We start from the raw sequence: 13,793 nt of genomic DNA, 5'->3' as shown, positions 1-13,793 counted from the left end.
ATTGGTTACAGATATACATATGTAGAAAAAAGCAAACATGGACAAGAAGGAAACTTCTAAATGGTGTTTCTTTTGGGGAAAGAAGTAAGATAGATAGGATAAACTGAGGTTTTTGACTATAATATTTTGTTTCAAAAACAGAAGGATTGGAAGATCTGAAAAAAGTAAAATTTGCTCAATCTGCGTGACAGGTACATGCAAATGTATATTTTACGCTCTACTTTTCTGTATGTTTGACATTTTTGAAATAGTTTTTAATAAAAAACGCATCCTTTCTTGAGTACAAAAATACATATACATTAGATCAGGTGTATTAATCATGTTGTTCAATCTCTCTATATCTTAATTTTATTAGTCTATTTGATCTATCTATACGGTAACAAGTGTGGTTAAGTGTCCTGCTATAATTGCAGACTTTGTGATCTTTCTTTCTATTCCTAATAAGATTTGCATAATATATTTTGAAATTACATAGTTTGGCATATAAATTTTAGCAACTATATTTTCTTGGTGAATGAAAAAACCTATTTTGTTCTCTTTAATGTTTTTTACTTTGAGTTCTTGATTTCTTTCCTTTTAAAATTCCTTCCTTCCCTTCCGTCCCGCCTTCCCTCCTGCCTTCCCTCCCTTTTTGCCTTGCTTACCTCCTTCCTTTCTGCCAGTATTTAACTGGCATATATTTTCTATTTCTATTTTCGCTTTAGGTAAAATTTATATAAACAACATATAACTGGATTTCTGAAAATGAAATGCTCAAAATGAGAGTTTGCTTTTTTATGGGAGATGTTAACCCATAATACACAGTGATATATTTGGATTTATTCTTGCCTTCCGCCATCGTTATTTTTTTTTTAAATCCTTTCTTGTTGCCTGTCACCCCATTTATGCCCTTTGTTAGACTGAGTTTTTTTTTCCTTTGCTCTACTTATTACTTCTTTAATGGTTTGAAAGTTATACACATCTTATTTCTATTCTGTTGTTACTCCCAAAATATCTTGTTTTTCTATTACGTGTTTTATTTCCAGTAAGAACAAAATTTTGCTATTGTTGTCAATATAGCAAGTGTCCATCTGTTACAAATATTAGAGATAGACTGTAAAGTACAATTAAAAAAAAGTTCAGAGTTCAGTAAAATTGTATAAATCCAAAAGGCATAGCTATAATATTTTTAAACTGCGATGCAATTACCAGAATGTAAACCTGTGTTGTGCTTGAGGATTTATGATTTCTTTTGGATAGAGAAGCTTGGTTTTGAGATTAAGGGCAACAAATTCTTCTGTAAACAGTTCAATTTGCTTCATCTATCAGGTTAAAAATTTAAGTTTACTGCAACCCTAAATACAGTTTCACGTTTTTAATACTTCCAGTACAAACCATAATATATAACATAGGATATGATATATTAATATAATTACTTTCACATTGGAATTAATCAGAAAGAATTTGCAGGTTTCATTTTATTAAAAACACACGTACACATACACTCACATCCAGAACAGAAGGGGATATGGCTAAATGGTTAACATTTGTTAAAGCTGGCTGTTGGTTACATTTCTCGCTGTCCTCTTCTGTATCCTTGACGATTTCAGCATTTAAAATGAAATAAAGCTTTCAGACCCACCCCGATTTGTCTAGAGCAGCTGCCACCCCCGCCACATCTAGGGGGCGTCTCCAGCTGACGCTTCCGTCACTTCCGCCGCCGCAGTCGCTGCCCGCCCGCTGCTGTCTGGCGGGGGAGGAGCGGCATCCAGAGCAGTGCCTCTGACGGTCGTGGCGGTTGGAGGTCCGAGAGCTCTGCTCCTCCCGAGAGCGCGCGGGTGTCGGGACCGGTGAGTGAAAGCCTGCCGATTTCCTCCATTCATCCAGACATGGCGGTTGGGAGAGTGGCACGGGAGTAGGATTTGGGGGAGCCGTAGCGAACAGATTTTCCGGTTCGCCCCTCGGGAAGGGGTGGGGCGGACGTGGGACCTGACTGCAGAGGGAGGCCTGTGTCCTCTCTTGGCCTGTTTGGGGGCCCCATACTCTGTCCCCCAGGCCCTTTCGTGTGTGGCGGTCCCCCGCGCCCGAACGGTTGTGATCACCGTTTGAGAGGGAGTGGCGGTGTAGGCACGCTCCCACCTTTCGCTGCCGGTCCTCCCCTCCTTTTCATTCTCTCTCAGGAGCGCCCCTGAGGTCTTTCTGCCTGCTTACATTTAGTTTGCTGAATGTGGTAAATTGTCTGGATTTTAGGCTCAATATATCGTTCCTGGAGAAAAGAATCGTTTCTAGAAAAAAAAAACAACAACAAATAAAAAAAACAAATTCCGCAGTAGCAGTAAAGATAATTCCTGGTACACATCCTTTTCTTTTATCCCCTTCCCACATTATTTGATCTGCCATTTGAGCTGATAACGTATTTTTTGTCTCAGAAAGTAGTGGCCTCGTGGGTCTCTCCCCAGCGTCTCCTCCCCTTCTCTCCCTTCTTGCTGCTCACCTCCCCATGTTTTCACGTATGCAGCGTGTGTGTGGGGGACACACGCACACACACACGCAGGCGTTTACACACACACTTCCTCGCAAATGCACAAACAGAAACCTTCCATTGAAGCCCCCTTCCTGTTCCCTCCGAGGTTCCTCCACGTCCCCCCCCAATGACTCTTCCGTTAGCATGCCACACACGCCTATCGCACAGACTGTCACACCCTTCAGTGCTATTTCCTGCCAGATGGGTATATACTCATATGATGTGAGACATGTATATAGGTTGAACACACGCACACAGTACACACACACCCCTGGACTCAGTAGGACCACGTGAATCTCCACCCGCCACACGTACTTTTAAGGATATCCGTGGACTGCTGGCTCCACTGCCCCTTCCATACAGATGCTCCCGACATACACGCTCACACACCCGCTCCTCACTGGTCCCCTCTCCTGTCTGCTACATCTGTGCTTAGACAGCTCTCCTTTGCTGGTCCCTGCACATACTCACACTCACAGAAATCCTTCTCCGAGGACACCACCCCCTCCCTGCTAGCCACATTTATGCATACAGACGTTCTTTGATTGCTGGCCCATTCCACCCACCCACCAGCCACATGCACATCCGTCCCCAAGGCTGTCCTCCATCTACACATTTGCTCACACTGACATTTCTCCATTGTTGCCTCCCATTTTGACGAATACACACAAAGTCATGGATAGCCCGGGGCTACTATACCACTTCCTCCCCTGCCACAGACTCATAAACCCACGCGTCCCTCCACAGAGTTCTAGCCAACACACATTCTCTTTCATACTTACACACGTCCCTCTCCTCAGAAGCCACCCCACTGACACCTGTCATTTTGGTCGCCATATCCAAAATGGGTCCCATTCTGTTCACGCTCACACCTTTTCCCGATGCCACTGTCACTTGCCCCTCCCCCTACAAACACAGGCATCTCTCCATTGCATGATTGCTGGTTCCCCATCCACCTGCTCCTCACCTCCTAACAGATACGTAAGCACTCAATGCACACACGGTGATCTATATTTTCCACTCTATTCCAATTTTCAATACTCCTGTATTTCTGCAGAGCTCAGAAAAACACAGACACCCCATGGGAAAAAAAAAAGCCCACAGCAGTCCTGCCTCTTCCCATGCTGCCACAATTCCACAGTACTTCACCCACTTTTCAAGCGTCCAGTCACCCCCATCTTCTGTCAGATTCTCCCCTAAGTCTGGCTTTCCTACCAACCCAGTTTTGTAATAATTTTGCCAACATTAAAAATGTATTTTGGTTCTACACCTGACGAGTCACTGGAATGGTACTCCAGGCCTTAGAAGAAAGTGAAAGTAATTTTAAAGCCCCTTATTCTTTTTGTTACCTGCCTGCTGAAGTGGAGATAAATCTACCTGCTCCTTTATCTGAACTGATTTGACTTCCTCGTCTCCAAAGTCTGTGCAGAGAGTGGGGACCCTCCCACTTGAGCCCCAGCTGTATTGGAAACCCTATAAGTCAGAGCAATGGGTCAGGAATCTAGCAAGGCCATATGGCTCAAGCCAGCAGGGGTATCAGTCCCATAACAGGCAGGAAGTATGGAAGAAGGCATGTTTATGTCAGTTTCAGGCCATCCACGAGCCAGCAGGAAAGGATTTTCAGCAAGAGAAAGACGACATCTGAAGTCCCAATGCACAGATCAGCCCCCAGTCAAACTGCCAAGAGGAGCCGATTGCCATTATCCAGCGTTCGTCGCCGTTGGGATGACAGTGAGAACTCAGGAACCAGCCTGCATGTTGATAATGAGGACTACTCCAGGTACCCGCTGAGAGAGTCCAGGGCTCTGGGTAGCAGAAGAGGAATGGCTTATGGCCCTATTGACTCTCTCCGGGAAGAGGAGAATGAGGAGGAGGGGGCTGGGCCTGTGGCGCTAGCGTCAGGGAGAGGGAAAAGTGGCAAGTTTAAAGATGATAAGCTGTATGACCTAGAGAAAGGAGCACGGCCTTTGGTTGCGGTGCCCCCCCAGTCATCTAGTTTTAACCGTGATGTGAGAGAGGAGCTTGGCAGGCTAGAGCCAGCCCCTGTTGCCAGAGGTGCTGCTAGCAGAGCTGACTTCCTGCAGCAAAATGGCATGGCTTCTCAAACCTCTGCTGCAGGAGGCAAGGTGGCTGCAAAAGTTGACAGCCTGGAGAGGGAGAGACGGGAGCAGAATTTACCTGCACGTCTCAGCAGGGCTCCTGTGAGTATTTGTGGTGGTGGGGAAAACACCCCAAAGGGTGGAGAGGAACCGGTGGTGAGGCCCAAAGTCAGAAACCCGGCCAGTCCAAACTGCGTGAAACCAAAAATATTTTTTGATACTGATGATGATGACGATGTGCCACACAGTACTTCCAGGTGGAGGGATACTGCAAGCACTGATGAAGGCCACTCGGATGGCCTGGCAAGGAGAAGCAGAGGCGAGAGTTCAAATGGCATCTCTGAGCCGAAGTACCCTGAAGATAAGAGGGAAGCCAGGAAAGACCAAGTGAAGCCTGAAAAGGTGCCTCGGCGGCGACGAACCATGGCCGACCCTGACTTCTGGACGTACAGCGATGATTACTACAAATACTGTGATGAAGATTCTGACAGTGACAAAGAATGGACTGCTGCTTTGCGTCGGAAGTATCGAAGTCGGGAACAAAACCTGTCGTCCAGTAGTGAAAGCTGGGAGACTCTGCCAGGGAAAGAAGAGCGCGAACCTGAGCCAGCAAGAGTGAATGGCAGTGCCAGCGCCAGCCCTGCTGCTGGTGCCAGTGCTGGCAGCCATGAACTTGAAGAAGTTCGAGGACCACCTCTTCAGGAAGAGGAGCGGGTGTCTCCGGAAGAAGGAGAAGTCCCTTGGCTCCAGTACAATGAACAAGAGAGCGGCAGCGACGGGGATAATGATTCCGGCCAAGAGTTTCTGCAGCCTGGGGTCTTCATGCTGGATGGTAACAACAACCTCGAAGATGACTCCAGTGTGAGTGAAGACCTGGAAGTGGATTGGAGCCTCTTTGATGGCTTTGCAGATGGGTTGGGGGTGGCCGAAGCCATTTCCTACGTGGATCCTCAGTTCCTCACCTACATGGCACTTGAAGAACGCCTGGCCCAAGCAATGGAAACGGCTCTTGCACACTTGGAGTCTCTGGCGGTGGACGTGGAAGTGGCCAACCCACCGGCAAGCAAGGAGAGCATCAGTACTCTCCCCGAGATCCTGGTCACTGAAGACCACAGCGCAGTGGGGCAAGAAATGTGCTGTCCCATCTGTTGCAGTGAATATGTGAAGGGCGAGGTGGCGACCGAGCTCCCGTGCCACCACTATTTCCACAAGCCCTGCGTGTCCATCTGGCTTCAGAAGTCGGGCACCTGCCCTGTGTGCCGCTGCATGTTCCCTCCCCCACTGTAAGACCAAGGCTCTTTACTCCTGGTCTGCTGATTTTCCTCATCCGAAATCCACAATACTGCAGGAGCCCTCTCAAAGTTAACAATTGAAATGAAACCAATCAATTAATCTACTACACCTGTTGATTTCTTGTGATCATTTCCAATGTGAAAATGGTTGTGTACGATCGCATTAAAAATCATACTGTCTTTTAGAGGCTAGAAAGGGAAAACTAAACTTTCGAAATGCTACTTGAGATGGCAGTAAGAATATACATTTTCTAACCTGAACATTGAAATCAGTTGCATTTGTTTTCTTCGGTAGACTATGTTGCTGTTAATTGTAATGTCAAGTTTATCTGTTGAATATGTCCAAAAGGCATCACCACTTCGTTGCATGTTATGGGTTAATGTTCCTGTAATTGCAGTGCCGTAAAAGCTAATTAAAGTTCTTTTGATTTTACATGGTAGAGTGGAATTGTCTGGTTTTGTCTAAAACAGTAGTACTAAGTGACTTTATAATGGATCCCTTACATTTGCATCAGACATAGGTTTTCTTTTTTGTCTTTTTTTTTTTTTTTTTTTTTTTTTGTTTTAGTCAGTAGAAAAACTTTAGTTTCACTGGAAATGCTGACTCTGACAACAGCACAAAATTAAGGGTGGTGATTTCCAAAAGTAGGAATAAAACATATGATTATCAACTACTATGGGGCAAAGGTGGAAGAGAGAATACCCTGTCAGTCTATGGGAAGGAAAGAAACAAGAAAGCACAGTAAAAATAAAGGACAATGGTAGAAGTAAAGTCAAGCTCTGTGTAGGGGTGAAGGAGTAAAAGTCCCCTTTTAGAAAACCTTCAGGGGGAATGGGTAAATATTAAGTGGTGTGTGGATTTGTATGCCTAACCATGGTGACACAAGAGGAATAGAAAAATGTGGAGACACCCACCCATGCAGAGTGAACAGGCCTTAGTGTTGGCCATATTGGCTTCAGATCTCTCTCTCTTTCTCTCTCTCTCTAATAAAGAGACTTTTTTAGGCACAAGAGAAGTTCATCACCCATCATATTTACCTCCGCTCCTCCACGGAGGTAAGCAGTACCCAGGAAATGGTGTGTTTACTTCTCACCTATGTTTTTAGACGTATATGTGTGTTTGTATATGTGTACATATATATTTATATGTGTGTGTATCTGTAACTGATGTAGAATGTTCCTGTTGTTTAAGTAGACGTAATTGATAGATCGTATGTATTGTTTTGCAACTTGATTTTTTTCACTCAGCATTACTTTTGCGATTTAGCCATTTTGATTCATGTTGATTTAGCTCATGCATTTTAACTGCTGTACACTAAATATTCAATCGTACGAATTACCACAATTTTATCCATTCCCCTCTTGGTGGACATTTAGGTTCTTCCCAGTATTTTCTGGCAATGAACACACTTGGCAGATGTATCTGTGCACATATGTGAGTTTCTCTAGGGGTAAGTATATCGAGATGAAATTTCTGGGTCTTAGAGTTGGAGGTCAAATTTGGGGGTCTTAGAATTTAAGCATCTTCATCCAAACTAGATATTGCCAAACCGCTTTCTAAAGTGTACTCATTTATGCTCCTCCCAACCGTTTCTGAGAGCTGTTTTCGGCTCCAGCAGCCTGGACATTGTTGATGTTCAACCTCGCTGGCAATCAGTGACATGAAAATTAACACAACAATGAAACATATTGTGTCCATCAGAAAGCAATCATTTTTCTTTGTGATAATATCTAGTTTGGGCTGGGAAGAGAAGAAATGGGAACACTCCTGCTGGTGGTGTGAATGTAAACCTCAGCAGCCTTCGCGGGGAGCGGTTGGAGAGCTATCTTTCAAAATGTAAATAGGGGCACATCCTTCAGCCCAACTTCAGTACTTTGGCAGTCTGGGATTCATACGATGCAGCAGTTAAAACCTGTATGTGCTGATATGGAAGGATCTCCAAGACATAATGTTAAGTTTTTAAAAAAGCATATTGTAGGGCGATATGCACAGTCTTTATGTAAAATAAAACCTTGCAAACCAAACTATATATGAAAATGCATAAAAGTGTCTGGAAGGCTACATACCTAACTGGTGGCAATGGTAACCTCTGGGGATTGGGCAAAAGGAGTAAGAAAGGGGACAGTTGATTTGCTTGATATTTTTAGTGTCAGTGTATTTCCGTGACTGTTAACGCAATACGTAAAATTAAAAATTTTTCAATTAAAAAAAGAAAGATAATTATTATTGTGTCACTACAAGTATGGAAACGTAGGTAGAAGCCACGGTCCTTTTCTTTGTCCCCCACAGCCATTCTGTATTCCCCCTTGGCCTTCTGCCAGCCCCTCAGCTGTCATGGACACTCCGAAGTTGACGACCTTGGAGGGCACGTGTTGGGCTGGTGCTTAGCTTGATATTAACCTTTGCTGTGCCCCGTCTGGTACCACATGAGAGAGAGGTTAGGAGCACCCACGGGTCTCGGTCATCTTCCTCCCTGCTACCTTGCATAGCAGTAGCCCTAATTTCATTTTGAGTCAGAATTAGTAAATCCTCGGAACTGAACCCCTCCCTGTCACCCGCAGCCCCCTGCTGGTGTTGGAGGAGCCTGTCACTGCAGATGGTCTTGCTGCAGGTGAGACTCTCAGGACTAGGGACACCCACAAGGAACAACATGTGGGCCCTAGGCCATGAGCAGCCCAGACTTGGGCCTGGGACCTCAGCTAAGAGCGTCAGATACTCGGGTCCAGTACATTAAGTGTGCAGGGAGGAAGTCAGAGAGTGTTTGCTCCTGTGCTGCTGTGGCGATGACGGTGGTGGTGGTGGTGGCCAAAAGCTCCTGTGCAGAATGTGGCTGATGCCTGGAGCCATGGTTCTAGAACAGCCCCCTGGAGCCCGGGGGCTGCTGCACATGAAGCAGTCACTTTTCAGAGTAGGCTGCTTGGCCTATTCATCGAAGATGCCACCCACCACACTGTACTTCTTAGTTACTGATCTTGATTCCTGACTGTAGAATAAGCAGCCTCACATTTGGGTCACTTATTTCTAGCGTAAACCATGAGAGAGCACCCCGACTTCCCGAGGCGGTCCCCCAGCTGGCATGACAGCCAAACCATTGTAAGGATTTTTCCGGCTTTAAGGCATTACCTTCTCTTAACCCTCTGTTTCAGCTAGATCCTTCTATGTTTGTGCCTGCACCTCTGACCTGAATGTCCTTTCCAGCCCTGTCAGTTCTACCCATCCTTTAAAGAGCTCTGTTCACATGCCAGGCCAGGGGGCTATCTATGTCTGAGTCACTTCTATAGCCCTTGCACCCAGTGCTTGGCTCAACTGTTCAGCAACACTTGGTGACCACACGATGAGTTTCTCCCCAAAGGTGGGTTCAGGGCAAGGGTTGTGTTCGGAAAACCGGCGCGGATCATGGAGGCCTGGCACAATCAGGTGTCTAAGCCCCACTCCCACCCCCAGGCTCTGCAGGCCCTGGTGCCCCTCTTCCTCCCCTCCTCTCACCCTCTGTCCTCTCTGTAGACTGCACTACGTAGAGGCAAACATATGGTGACCTGACAGCAAAGATCCTGGCTGGCTGTGCTGGGAAGGGGGCTGGTCATTGGAGACATCCTGGGTGGGGCCACGTGGAAAGCATGGCCAGCCATTAGCCCGGTAAAGACAGCAAGGGAGGGAGGGAAGGCTGGGCCCTTGGTTTGTTTGAAAGCCCCTTTAGGAAAATGCATTAACATTTAAAATCCACACACTGTCTGACCCAGCAATTCCAGTAGAATGTCTCCTACCTGAGCAAAAGTACAAGGTTGTTTGTATAAAGATATTGACTGTCATGTTGTTTATAGTACCAAGAGACTGGAAAGCATTTCAATGTCCGTCACTAGGGCCTGGTTACATAAACGATGGCACAACCAACAGACGCTTCACTACACAGCCCTTAGGACACATGAGGCAGCTCCACGGCTATCAGCAGTGCAAGAGTATCCACAAGCCAAGAAGTTACAAGAGCGAGGCACAGAAAGTGTGGGCACAGTCACCATGCATGTTCATAAAAGGCACAAGCGCATCCATGCCACTGGTTCTTAGAGTGTCCCTGGAAAGATACACAACAAACAGGTACTGCGGTCAGGGGTGGGAAGGAGCCTCACTTTTAACTGTATGTATGCCCTTTGTCCCTTTAAAGTTTTTGTTAATTTGATTTTTTAACCATGTGTATACATGGCCGATAGAGACAGAGACAGACAGAGAGGAGGGCGGAAAGGAGGCAGGAGGCGAGAGATCTCAGGCAAAGGGGATTGAATGAACAAACATGGGGGTGAGGTGAAGGGAATAGTATGGGATGCGTGCATGGACCCCTGGGAACCAGAAACTGCAATATGTAGAAGACACTCTGGAAGTGGCAATCAAGCAGGCCTGCTTGGGAGAAGAGGAAGCACTCGTGAGGCCATGGGTGGGGGCTGGAGGGTGCCCCAAGATCCAGAGCAGGTGCAGTACCATCTCGGGGATGTAAAAGAGACCTCCAGATTGTACACGTGCAAAGTAGAGAACATCAAGAAACCTATCCTTTTAGCCAGCAGTGGTTCTCTCTCAGTGGGGGATTATAGGTCATTTCAATTTTCGTTTTGAGGGCATTTCTCACATTCTCTTCAACAAGCACGTGGTCAGAGAGAAAAAGTTACTGGAACACTGACTCAAGCCTCTCAAGGCCAGCTGCGGCTGAGGGAAGCCAGGCGGGCTCTGTCAGCCACCCTGGTCCTAGTCAGTGTGGGCTGGCGGAAAGACCTGCCACTGAAACAGTTTTCATGCCAATTAACTTTGAGTGGTGAGCAAGGGGCATACCCTCTTTCCAGCCTCGGTTTGCTTATTTATAAAGTGGGATAAAAGAACTCCCATGTCACAGGGTGGTTGGAATGAGCAAATGAAGTAACGGATGGACAAAATCCACACTATAAGTGACAGGGGATGCTGGATTTTGGTGGTTCCCATTTCTCCCGGCTCTTTTTTTCTGGGCCGAGCAGCAGGAGCGCAGGGCTCAGAAGAAAACCAACTGGTTCCTGATGGGAAAACTCTCCCCCACCCCCACCCAAACACACACTTTTCTCCCTTCAGCAACTTAGCAAGGCCAACTCTGGATGCCTGGCCCGGTCTGGAGAAAAATACTTAGCAGGGTGTCCAACATTCCCTTTGGAAACAGAGTGTGGCAAGAGCGGGGGAGGAGGAAGCAAAATGTTTGCTATTTTCTTCTGTGCAATTGACTCTGCCGGCCGGCCGAGGTTCTTTGCTCACCACTGTCTGTGTGCACAGATGGCGGCTGAGCCCCTCTTGGTGAAGGGCTTGGCTTCCTGTGGAGCATGCCCACCCCCTCCAGGCCCACTGAGGAATGTGGGCTGTCCCGGCTGGATGGGCTCTGTGTCTGCCCTAGCCCCTCCCTGAGCCCTGGCCTGACCCCTCCTCAAGCCTAGATGAAGGAGCTTCTGTGTCATGGGGCCCCTCCTGATTCGACATGGCTGCCACATTGACTCCTCCCTCACAGGCTGGGCACTAGCGGAAAAAAAAGCCCAAGGCTTGCCTAGAGTCACCCCAGCTTAGACAGTGGCCCCCCCAGGAGCTCTGCTGGATCTTTGGGGATCAGAAGTTTCCTGCCATTCTTTGCCCCAGAGTGCCAGGTTTAGGCCAGTGAAGGGTGGGGACTTCTGTGATCCCAGTCCTAAAGTTTGTCAGCCAAAGCCTAGAACATATACATGCAAATCTGATGGACCCCAAATCTGGGACCAGTGGGCGTTCTGCAGAGGTGGAGCTGGTCCATTGGCTGCAGGTACTCAGCCTGAGGTAGAGGTGTTGAGGCCCTCCATTAACAGAGAAGTGTATAACTGTAGCTTTAAAATACCCCTTCCTCCCCAGCCATGGATAGACGGCTCTTTACCTTTTCTGTTTTATTTTTTTTTTCTGTGTTCAAAGAGCCGCTTGACTAAGCTCTGGGCCTTGAATGGGTCACCTCACTTCTCTGAGCCTCAGTTTCCTCATCAGTAAACTGGGGATGATAACCTGGTAGGGACTGCTGTGAGGACATGAGAGACCAGTGCAGTGGCAGTATGTAGGAGACACTCTAGATGTGGCATTTCCTTCCTATATTTATTAAGTGCTTCCATTTGTGCTCACACTGGGGAATCCAGAAGTGACCAGGATGGTCTCTGATCTCATGCAGGCTCAGGGGTTTGAGACCTCTTGGCCTCTAGAGAGGCTTCAACTTGAGCCCTATTTTTGACTGGGGATTCTGACCCATCCCTGAGACTCTGGCACTGCTCAGGTCCAGTTTGGGTGCCTAAGGCTCAGGCTTTTTCTTGCTGGCCTAACGTCTGTAGCTGGAACCTACGGCCTGGAGACAGTCCTCCCTGGGCAGCCGGGCAGCCTGCTACCAAACACTTGTGGAAGTATATTGTGCTATTTTCACAATAACTCTACAGGGAAAGTGCTTTGATCACTAGTCTCAAAGATACTTGTTTTCTGCATTTCACTTGCTCTGTGACTTTGAGCAAGTGCTTTAACCTCTCTGCGCCTCAGTTTTCTTATCTGTAAAATGGGAGTTAAACAATAGTTAAACTGCTCCCTTTGAGGAGAGCAGTTAAAGCGCTGATGCCTATTAAGCTCTCAATACTGGTTAAGTGCTACCCTTAAGAAAGCCAGGCTCAGCAGGGAAAATTACCTGTTCAAGGTCACACAGCTAAGCAGTGGCAGAGCTGGGCCTGGCACCCCGGCTTTCCTGACAGTAACTACTCTGCCACCCTTTGCTTCGTACCCTTTGGATTTCTGGATTCTCTGCCTGGATTTCCTATGACAGGATCTGCTAGCTAATCAGGACTCTGTCAGAATTCCCATGCTGAATTCTTGACCAGACCACTGCAAGCACTTTCTGCCATATTCTTACAATGTAATCCATCGCCTCCTGGACAGGCCTCCCCCTGGGTTCCTACAACTTAGTCTATCATCAGGCCTTTCCTCACTCCATACTTAAATAATAAAATGAATGATCCTAATAGAACACTGTGTGCTTTCACTTTAAAATATCAGACACATCCAATCCTTAGAGCTGCCCTACAAAATAGGTGCTACGATCACCCCTACTTTCCCTGTGAGAAACCTGAAGCACAGAAAGATTAGGTGATTTGCCCAAGGCCACATAGCTGTAAGTGGTAGAGCCAGAATCCAAAACCAGGCAGACTGGCTCCAGAATCACTGCTCTTAATCACTGCACTGTGGAGGGAAGAAGTTTAATCAGCCCTGTCCCACTACAGTGAGTGCAGCCATGTCTGACGCAAACCCTCATGGGAGCACGAGCCAGGTCTGATTTGCTCACAGCTGAGTGTTCAATGGCTAGCACAGGGCCTGGCACATGGTAGGTGCTTAATAAATCATTGAATGAGTGGATGAATGAATGAATGAGTGAAACTAAAATACAGTGGTGGCCATAGGGAGGGAGAGAAGAGCCAGATTGCAGGGATAAGAAAGAGAATTGACCAGATTAGAGACTGATCCAATTGGAAATATGAGGAAGTCTTGGATGACTACCAAGATTTTGGCTTTTGGGTGACTGGACTATGGGGTCATTTACTAAGATGGGAGCCCTGTAGGAGGGACAGAACACAGGGGTGGGAGGGCATTGATGAATTCAGCTTAGGATGTCGAGTTTGAAGTAATTTTGAGATATGCAGGGGGATGTCCAGGAGGCTGCAGGATGCAGCGCTTGGAGCTTAGAAGAGGGATTTGGGCCTCCTGCCTCGCCCCTTCCCATAACCCCACCCCTTTCAATCACTTTCTAAACCGCTGGCCCAGCGGCCTTTACTCTTCCTACTGGGAAGGAAAGGAACAGATCTTTGATGGTGGGAATGGGGCGGGGGGCGCTTTTCTAAACCAAACAAACGCAC

The 13,793-nt window shown here is 47.1% G+C and overlaps 1 protein-coding gene across 3 annotated transcripts; it reads left to right on the top strand.

Annotated features, from left to right (window-relative positions):
- Positions 1–1,681: 1,681 nt before the first annotated feature.
- PJA1 (praja ring finger ubiquitin ligase 1) lies at positions 1,682–6,332 on the top strand. Of its 3 annotated transcripts, XM_039838967.1 has the most exons (3): positions 1,683–1,829; positions 4,089–4,283; positions 4,851–6,332. In XM_039838967.1, exons 2-3 carry the CDS (start codon positions 4,156–4,158, stop codon positions 5,887–5,889), a joined length of 1,167 nt encoding a protein of 388 aa, XP_039694901.1. In that variant the 5' UTR covers positions 1,683–1,829; positions 4,089–4,155; the 3' UTR covers positions 5,890–6,332. The 3 variants fall into 3 exon arrangements, with proteins under 3 accessions (XP_039694900.1, XP_039694901.1, XP_039694899.1); XM_039838966.1 differs by having other exon boundaries at positions 1,682–1,829; positions 4,095–6,332; XM_039838965.1 differs by having other exon boundaries at positions 4,089–6,332.
- The last annotated feature ends 7,461 nt before the right edge of the window (positions 6,333–13,793 follow it).

This window comes from Pteropus medius, unplaced genomic scaffold (genome assembly GCF_902729225.1).
Source record: "Pteropus medius unplaced genomic scaffold, Ma_sr-lr_union100, whole genome shotgun sequence".
Classification (NCBI taxonomy): domain Eukaryota; kingdom Metazoa; phylum Chordata; class Mammalia; order Chiroptera; family Pteropodidae; genus Pteropus; species Pteropus medius.
This window is presented reverse-complemented; position numbering and strand designations above follow the sequence as displayed.

Coding starts and splice junctions, on each gene's coding strand:
- PJA1 (XM_039838966.1), top strand. CDS start 4,156: ATGCACAGATCAGCCCCCAGTCAAACTGCCAAGAGGAGCCGATTGCCA.